At 38.8% G+C, this 8916-nt stretch overlaps 2 protein-coding genes across 9 annotated transcripts in view; one reads left to right on the forward strand and one right to left on the reverse strand.

Annotated features, from left to right (window-relative positions):
* The first annotated feature begins 1364 nt into the window (after positions 1–1364).
* Positions 1365–4447, forward strand: LOC107040643 (NADH dehydrogenase [ubiquinone] 1 alpha subcomplex assembly factor 2). Of its 2 annotated transcripts, none has more exons than XM_015260808.2 (4): positions 1365–1495; positions 2885–3440; positions 3539–3924; positions 4023–4447. In XM_015260808.2, exon 2 carries the CDS (start codon positions 2906–2908, stop codon positions 3350–3352), a length of 447 nt encoding a protein of 148 aa, XP_015116294.1. In that variant the 5' UTR covers positions 1365–1495; positions 2885–2905; the 3' UTR covers positions 3353–3440; positions 3539–3924; positions 4023–4447. The 2 variants fall into 2 exon arrangements, with proteins under 2 accessions (XP_015116294.1, XP_015116295.1); XM_015260809.2 differs by having other exon boundaries at positions 3539–3892.
* Positions 4396–8916, reverse strand: part of LOC107040641 (poly(U)-binding-splicing factor half pint) — a 16533-nt gene continuing 12012 nt past the window's right edge. For all 7 annotated transcript variants that reach the window (XM_015260802.1, XM_015260806.1, XM_015260804.1 and 4 more), the window contains 6 exons: positions 8766–8824; positions 7493–7706; positions 6498–6984; positions 5929–6137; positions 5455–5848; positions 4396–4923 (listed from right to left, as the gene is read on the reverse strand). In XM_015260802.1, the coding sequence (XP_015116288.1) occupies positions 4814–4923; positions 5455–5848; positions 5929–6137; positions 6498–6984; positions 7493–7706; positions 8766–8824 (1473 nt within the window). In that variant the 3' untranslated portion in view covers positions 4396–4813. The remainder of the gene's footprint in view (positions 4924–5454; positions 5849–5928; positions 6138–6497; positions 6985–7492; positions 7707–8765; positions 8825–8916) is intronic.

The following is an 8916-nucleotide window of genomic DNA, read 5'->3' on the forward strand; positions in this document are numbered from 1 at the left end:
CCGTATTAGTAAAGTAAAATAAATTGCATTCAGACGTGAAAATCTCCCCACCAAACGCCCCAAACCCAATAAATAAAATTGAATTTTAAACCCCAGAAAAACACTACAAAAATTAAAAAATCAAAAATTTTCCTCTGCCATTTTCGATTCACCTCCAATTAAAAAATTCCCCCAGACATATTAGTGAAGTAAAATAAACTGCATTCAAACGTGAATATCTCCCCACCAAACGTCCCAAATCCAGCAAATCAAATTGCACTCTAAACCCCAAAAGAACCCTCAAAAATAAAAATCCAAAAATTTTCCTCTGTCGCAATAAATCCCCCCGGCGTCCGCTAAATTTTCCAGCAAAATTCCCCGTCAGTTCACTGACTCACCACGAAGAGATGCAACTGTGATGCCATGTTCTATTCTCTTTAAACTCGCGTGCATCCCAGTCATACAGCCAGAATGATCAAGCACCGTAACGCATAATTAAGACACAACAAAGTAACGATAGTCGATGACTGCCCATAAACGTCACACGTGACCAATTTCTCCCCGACCTCCAGGGGATGAGTCCCAACGCAAAAACCCAAGAAAAAAATCCCCAGAGAACCCCCCAAAGTCCGTGTCGCCGACTCCCCAAAGGCCCCCATTAATTAAAAACAATGACGAAAGAGGAAAAAAAATCATCTCCAGAAAAAACAAATCGACAGGTGACACAAATTGACAAGTGGCTATCATCACCATTTTCATCTCTGGGTGCATCGCACTTTCCCCTGTCCCCAATAATCCCTCGCACGAAACACTGCACCCCAGAGCGATGAAAAAATCATCTCCACGGGATTGAAAAACCCATCACGAGGTAAACAGAATATTTTTAATCGTAGGAAACGACCGACGGGCGCGTCCTCTTGCTCCAATAAACCTCCTATTTTTCCTGTGCACGACCCCACCTCGATAAACACGTTATTAAATCGATTGCTATTGCATGCACATGCCCAAGGCATCGGGAACGAAAATTAATGGACAAATGTCGAGTGATTAATTGTTAATTTGATCGTGTTGATGATGGAGTTGTTACTCGCCTCGTATGCAGACGTTTCGGAGTCTTGAGGTAACTCGCCAGCTTTCACTGCACCAAAAAACCTCACGACAATCACGATTATCAGGGCTGAGGGCCCATAAACACTTGGACACTGTCACTTTATCGGCGAGGGGGTGGCCTAGGCGACGAGGGGGAGGCAGTTATTTCGGGGGGTTTTGACGACGGGGATTAACAAATGACCGGTGAAAAAAAGTCTGACTACAGTTGCATGTCTGTCTCGTCTGCGGCCATTTTAATTTTGCACACACGAATGTACTACCACGCCTCTACGTGATGTGATGCCGGCAGTCGACTGCAGGGGGCGCTCGGCTTTGGGAGGTTGCTGGTTGACGGTTTTTTTTGGGATTTTACGGGTTTTACGGGGAGTTTACGGGAGGTTCTGCACGCCGGGGACGGAAGTCAGGGGTAAGTGGAGAAATTTAATTAGGATTGATTTGGGGGCATGTGACAGGAAGCCCTCGTGGATAATCCGATGGAGGTTGGTCGGGAGAATTGGTCAGTGGGATTGGATTTAGCGGCTGGGGGTTGAGTTTATTGGGGGGAGGGGGCTTTGGGGATGACGAGGGTTATGAAGAATTGTTGGAAATGTTTTTGGAAGTTTGGGGGATTTTTATGAAATTTTATTGGAGGGTCTGATGTTTCTTATGACGTTCATGCATTTTATGAAGTTTTCTTGGTGTCTCTGAATTTCTTACTGAAATTCATGAATGAATTTCAATTGATTTGAGGCGGAGATTTTTTGGGGTTTTGAGGGGGCGGGGAGGTAGGATTTTTGGGGTTGAAGGGGGATTTTAGGGAAGTGTTGGAAACATTTTGGGAGTTCCGAGGATTTCATGAAATTTTATTAAAGTCTGTAATGTTTTTTATAAAAACTCATGCATTTTAGGAAATTTTCTTGGAGTCTCTGTTCTTTCTTACAAAAACATGACTTTCATTGAAATATTTGGAGAGGGTCAGAAGGTTCATTAGGGGGGATGTCATTAGAGAACGTTTGAGCCAACGTTTCTGTATTTTTTGAAAATTATAGCATCGTACTAATCTACTTTTTCATATTTTTTCCCTTTTTCTCACTCAATCACTATTACATGGCATTGATAGCCATCAATTTATTTTCGATTTTTCTCCTATTCATCTTGCACTTTATCTTTTCAAAATTATCATGCAGCAAAGGGCATGAAATCGGAGGTAAATGGAGAAATTGAATTAGGATTGATTTATCAGGCTTGCAGCTGGAAGCCCTCGTGTGTAATCCGGTTGAACAGTTTGTTCTAGAGAATTTGTTCACTTGCGATCAGATTTTTGGGGGGAGGAGGTTTATTTGACGTTGGAACGGGTGGGGAGCTAGGATTTTTGGGGTTGAAGGGGGATTTCAGGGAATTGTTGGGGAAATTTTTGTGAGTCATGGGGATTTCGTGAAATTTTCTTCGAGTCTCTGAAGTTTCTTACAAAAACTCATGATTTTCGTTGAATTTCCTCAAATATAATTTTGAATTCTTTGCAATATTTGGAAAAGTTTAGAAGGTTCATGGAGGGGTCAGACATGACCGAAGAACAGTCAATGTTTCAGTACGAAAAAAAAATGACTAGTTAAAATTCATTAGAATCAAGTTCAAATCCATTTGAAATTTAAAGAAAATCCTCGAGAAAATCACAATCTTTCAAAATGTCTAACGATATTCTTCTCCATTCGTCATCAATGAATAAACAAAAATCACTAAGTACATCAATAAATGCATAACTGAAAGATAAATAAATATCAAGTGACTAAATATTCCCATGTTTATCCAATTCTAGAAACAGAGAATTCGTGATAAAATGCCGAAGGAAAGGGGACTCGTAGTGCAAGTCTTGCGGAACTTCATAGCCTCGTTCAAGCCAAGGATGACTGCAAAAAAACTGGTGGGTGAGGATTACAATGGAACGAAGTACTACGAGGACCCGGAGGCCAAAGCCAGGAAAGGGCGGTCTTTTGTCCCTTACAACGAGGATGATTTCGAGCAGGAGCTTCCGGCAGAGTGGGATGCTTGGCTGAGGTACAGGAGACATGAGCCACCGAGTGAAGAGGAGGTCAACAAGAATTACCAGATGATGATGCTGAAGAAGAAAAATGCAGCTGCTCTGGAGAAGCTTTATGCTGAGGAAAAGGGAGTCAGTGTGGAGATTCCCAAGCAGAAGACTGGCTTCGAGAGTTTTCCCACTTACGAAGAGTACAAACGATTTGGTCAGGCCTATTTGGACGAGAAACAGCGGAAGAAGGAGTAGATTGATGAGTGAATAGTGATTATGAAATTATAGAGACAATTGAGATAGGAGTTTGGGTAATTTAATCACACGCTGTATTATAAAAATTGTAAATATTTATTATAATAGAGTGAATTTACTACAATGACCTAATTATTTTGATCCATCTCTTACCACACGTTTTATGGAAACAATTTAATATTTCAGTTTACTGACAGGGGTTCAATTGATGTTAGTTTAACCATCAGTAACTCGAGGAAAAGAATTACGAGGTGTAGGATCTACTCCATTCAAAAGAGATCCATAAACGTGAATAACTCCATCATTTCGTGAAAAGCGATAACGTCTCTGTACTGATACATTAGGTGATTCCAATTATGAGATGATGATGCTGGGGAAAGGGGATGCACTTTGGGAGAAGACTGGCCTCGAGAGTTTTCCCACTCACGAGGACTACAAAGGATATGGTCAGGGCTATTTGGACGAGAAACAGCAAAAGAAATAAATTAATGAGTGAATAGTGATTATGAAATTATAGAGACAATTGAGATAGGAGTTTGGGTAATTTAATCACACGCTGTATTATAAAAATTGTAAATATTTATTATAATAGAGTGAATTTACTACAATGACCTAATTATTTTGATCCATCTCTTACCACACGTTTTATGGAAACAATTTAATATTTCAGTTTACTGACAGGGGTTCAATTGATGTTAGTTTAACCATCAGTAACTCGAGGAAAAGAATTACGAGGTGTAGGATCTACTCCATTCAAAAGAGATCCATAAACGTGAATAACTCCATCATTTCGTGAAAAGCGATAACGTCTCTGTACTGATACATTAGGTGATTCCAATTATGAGATGATGATGCTGGGGAAAGGGGATGCACTTTGGGAGAAGACTGGCCTCGAGAGTTTTCCCACTCACGAGGACTACAAAGGATATGGTCAGGGCTATTTGGACGAGAAACAGCAAAAGAAATAAATTAATGAGTGAATAGTGATTATGAAATTATAGAGACAATTGAGATAGGAGTTTGGGTAATTTAATCACACGCTGTATTATAAAAATTGTAAATATTTATTATAATAGAGTGAATTTACTACAATGACCTAATTATTTTGATCCATCTCTTACCACACGTTTTATGGAAACAATTTAATATTTCAGTTTACTGACAGGGGTTCAATTGATGTTAGTTTAACCATCAGTAACTCGAGGAAAAGAATTACAAGGTACAAGATCTACTTCATTCAAAAGAAATACATAAACATGAACAAATCAATCGTTTTGTTATGTGGGATTGCGTCTCAGTACTGATAATCAGTAATGAGTCTGAATAACATTTACTCTCCTTCTTTTTACACTTGGGAATTTCCCGGCTTCATTATTTCGTTACTTGATCCAGAGTATTTCTTCCATAGGAAAAAAAAACGTCAACTATCTCTAATTAGGTAGTAATTGGAACAGTGATTCTTCAACCTGAGTAATCACTGTGGTCGAAGAGGGCTTGGTCGTAGAGTTCACCTTTTACCAGTCTACCACCGAAGTAACGACCGTTGAGAGAATCTCTCGCTCTTTCTGCCTCTGAAATAATGAAAATAAATAAAAATTTCATTAGTATATTCACTCAAAAAAATCGCACGCCAGATTTTACGATTATGAAAGAGAAATGATTATGAAATTTCTTTGGAACTACAAAAAATTTCGTAACATTCCCAGACATCTGTAGAGATTTCATAAGACCTCTGAGAAATTTCGAAAGATTTCAAACTATTGTGTGGAGATTTCAAAGTTTTTGATTAAAACATTACGTCATTTAAAATTCTAAATTTTATGGTAAATTGCAATTGAATTACTTCATGAAAATGAATAAAAGTCATGAAAATTCAGGTGAATTATTAAATTCAACGTTATTTGGTATTGAATATTCATATTTCTCCATGTAATTACATTTATTTCTAGCAATGCTCTAGAGAATTTCAGACACTCCTTCACAAGAATGAGAGATTCTCACGACTTTTTTGGAACCATAAATTTTTAAAACTCAAGGCCTCCCTGAGGATTTATGCCTCAGAAGTAACGGATAAAAAAAAGAATGATATGAATTTAACGTACCACTCATCTGTGAAAATTCAACAAAAATCTTCACAATGACTTCAGCATCCTCGTCATCCTCCGACTGTCTCTCATTATAAATAATAACTCTCTCGACAACTCCGAATTTAGAGCACTCGTCTTGAATCTCCTCTTGAAGACTCTCGTCCACATCCTCCGGTGCAACCATATTTCTGAGAATAACCACTCGTGACTCAACTTTTCTCATCAGCTTCTGCATCACGAGGTGACGTGCACTCTGTCCCTTTATCGACATGTTCTCCTGCTGTTGGAGGGTCTGGGGCTCGGTTTCTTCCAGGAGCTTCTTCTGGAGCTCTTCCTGCTGCTTCTGATGGGCTGCCTGCTCCTGGGCTCGTCTGTTAATGTCTGCTACTGGTGGAGTGCTGACTGGAACCTAAACAAATTTTTCAATCGTAAATTTAATCTCACTAATTCCATATTGATGTTGTAATGCTCGAGGGAGTATTTACTCACCACTGGTGCAGCGACCACTGGAGGCACCACAGCAGCTGGAGGAATGATGACAGGCTGCCCTGGAATTGGCTGAATAATTGCTGGGGGTCGAGCCAATGTCTGGGGAATTGCAATCCCAGGGGGAGGGATTATTGGAGCCACTGTTGCTACTGTTGGAGGTGCCATTGCTGTCGTTGGAGTCACTGTTGGTCTGACGATACCTGGGAGAGCTTTCAAAAAATTGTAAATGAAATTAACGATCATTTTCCTAATTAAGTTGACTTAAATATCAAATCGAACTGATTCGGCCTTTTACATTTTACGAAATGTCGAATTATTTCAATAACGAGGGGTTTTAGGGAAAAATGTCATAAGGGGTTTGTTGTTGGTAATTTTCCCACCTACCAAAAATATTTCGTGACATTTTTCCCTAAAATCACTAGTTTTCGAGATAAATGGGAAATTAACAAATAAGAAAAAAATGAAAATTTTTGCAAACGTTATTTTTGCAAATAAATTCGTTTTAAAAAAATTTCCATCAAGAATTCCATGTCTACAAATGAAAATTGTCTTTTATCGAGTGAACTCACTGGTATTCAAAATAGGAGGTGCATTAGCTCCAAGTTTAGTGAGCCCCAGAGCCACAGCATTACTGGCAACAGCATCCATCGCTTGAATCTTGGCTGTTGCAGCAGCTGCAGCAACAGCAGCAGCAGTTGGCATCATGCTACTACCACTGGGTGGTCCCATGAGTGCATTGGGCGGAGTAATTGCCCGTCCAACTCTGAGATACTGTCCACCAAGGTCGAAGAGATTCATCGAGGAAATTGCCTCGAGTGCAGATTGCATTGTCTCGTACTCGATGAATCCATATCCCTTGTGTCTGTGGGGCGAACTGCCCTGCGCCAATTTGCAATAGGTAATTGGACCAAATGCCTCGAAAACTGATTTAATATCCTCCTCCGTCAGGTCTTGATGAATCGAAGCGATGTAAATGCGATTATAGTGCTTACTCTCTTCTGTTATTTCGTCGATCACTGATTGCGCTTGGGGCATGTTGGAGGGACGTCCAACGACCTGAAATCATTATTCAATTTTTCTGTTGAATTTTCTGATGGAGAACATTTGTTCAGTTGCTGAGTTTTGCATGAGGAGGTGAAGGCTTGATGAGGAAAGGGGGTTTTCATGGATTTTTTTAATTATTGAAATTTAAAATGACACATGATTTTTTGTAGAAAATGCAGAGATGTTTTTAAAAAAATCATCAATATGAAGAAAAGTAAATTATTGATTAGTAAAAAAATGAATATGTAGTTTTTTTACTCCTGATAAAAACGAATACAAAATAAGATTGACATATTTGAAAAGATGTGCATTGACAATTGACTCTGGCTTTTTCATTTCCCATCATTAATAAAATAAAGAGGATTTCTAGCAAATTTACTTTATCAAGGGTGGGATGAGGATGTGAAGGTTTGATGAGGATGGGATTTTTAAAAAATGAATATTAAAATGTGCAGACCTCGGGAGATAAGGAAGGATCTCGGGATGTTGGAAGGATCGTAACATGAGTGCGTCCAGCTACCTTGATATTTCTTCCACCAATCATAACTCCATTCATCTGCTCCAGCGCGAGTTGCGCAGCCTCCGGTATCTCATACTCGACGAATGCGAATCCCTTGTGCTTCTGCGTCACTGGGTCCCAGGACATGTTGATGGATTTGATAGGCCCGAATGGCAGAAATGCCTGGCGAATCGTGTCTTCCTTCAACTCGAAGCTTATGCTCCCCACGTAGACCCTAGATTTTCGGAATTCCACAGCATTTCATCACATTAATCATCGTTTGAGAGGAAGAAATGAAACAAGTGGATAATTGCATTATGTTAAAAATGCGTATATTCATTGTTGCTAATAAATTAGCAATTTGCTTCCGAATGAATTCTTTTTTAATTCTTATGTGACTATTCTTTTCTTCTATTTTTTCATGTCATAGTACTATCATCAATTGAAATGTCATTAAAATTTTACGTAATATTTCGTTCTGTCAAATAATTCTACATTCAGACCCTCTCAAGACACCAATTCGATTTCAGTTCGAGTTTAATAAAGGCTCAATCAAGGTTTAATCAGTGTATACTCGGGATTTACCCAGAGTGTAACCCAGGTTCTGTCAGAAGTTAGTCGGGACCATGAATCAATATGAATAACTATTCAACATAATAGACTAGTACCTGAGTTTAATTGAGATAGATATTTTGATATGAAAGGCTCATGACGGTAATGTGTAACTTGATGAGCAATTATGTTGTTCTCACCATTTTTCACCTTAATTAAGAAGGCATTGAAATAGACTTTTCAAGCTCTGATTTAATTACTATTACTAATGATTTTTTCAGTAATCATGAGAAAACCGATTTTCTCTTTCAAATCGCATAAACAATGTGCTGTAACTCAACAATGAATTATGCGACCCCCATCATATACCGATAGAATCAAGAGAATATCGTTATCAAATTTTTGAGCCATGACTAACGCCATTTTGATGACAATTTTTTGAGTGATCGAAAAATCGATTTTTGGAAAAATATAAATTTTTGCGCTTGCAGTTTATTAAAGCTTTAGAGCTTATTGAAGTCTGCATCCATAAAGAAATTCATGAATTTCAATTGATCCCTTGTATAAGAAAATTTCGAAAAACGTAACCCTACCACAAAAAATTGGAAATTTAAATTTGAGCGATTAGAAAGCTTCTATTCGGAAGCAAAAAGAAGTTGTATCAATTGTTTCGAGTAGAGAATGCTCAGCTGAAAGATGAGAGTTCTGGCGATTTGAGATATCAAAAAAAAAACAAACAAACCTGCACATGAGGGCGAGAGCCTGCTGTCGCTGCACCTGATTCCGCTGACTAGCCATTTGCTGCAACAAAATCCTTCCATTGATATACCACCCCCAATTCTTGATTTATTCAGGAGGATCGTCTCGTTCACATCTCATACCCCCCCCCCCCC

The sequence above is a fragment of the Diachasma alloeum genome, unplaced genomic scaffold (assembly GCF_001412515.2).
Source record: "Diachasma alloeum isolate Michigan unplaced genomic scaffold, Dall2.0 Dall_scaffold_00339, whole genome shotgun sequence".
NCBI lineage: Eukaryota > Metazoa > Arthropoda > Insecta > Hymenoptera > Braconidae > Diachasma > Diachasma alloeum.

Coding starts and splice junctions, on each gene's coding strand:
- LOC107040643 (XM_015260808.2), top strand. CDS start 2,906: ATGCCGAAGGAAAGGGGACTCGTAGTGCAAGTCTTGCGGAACTTCATA.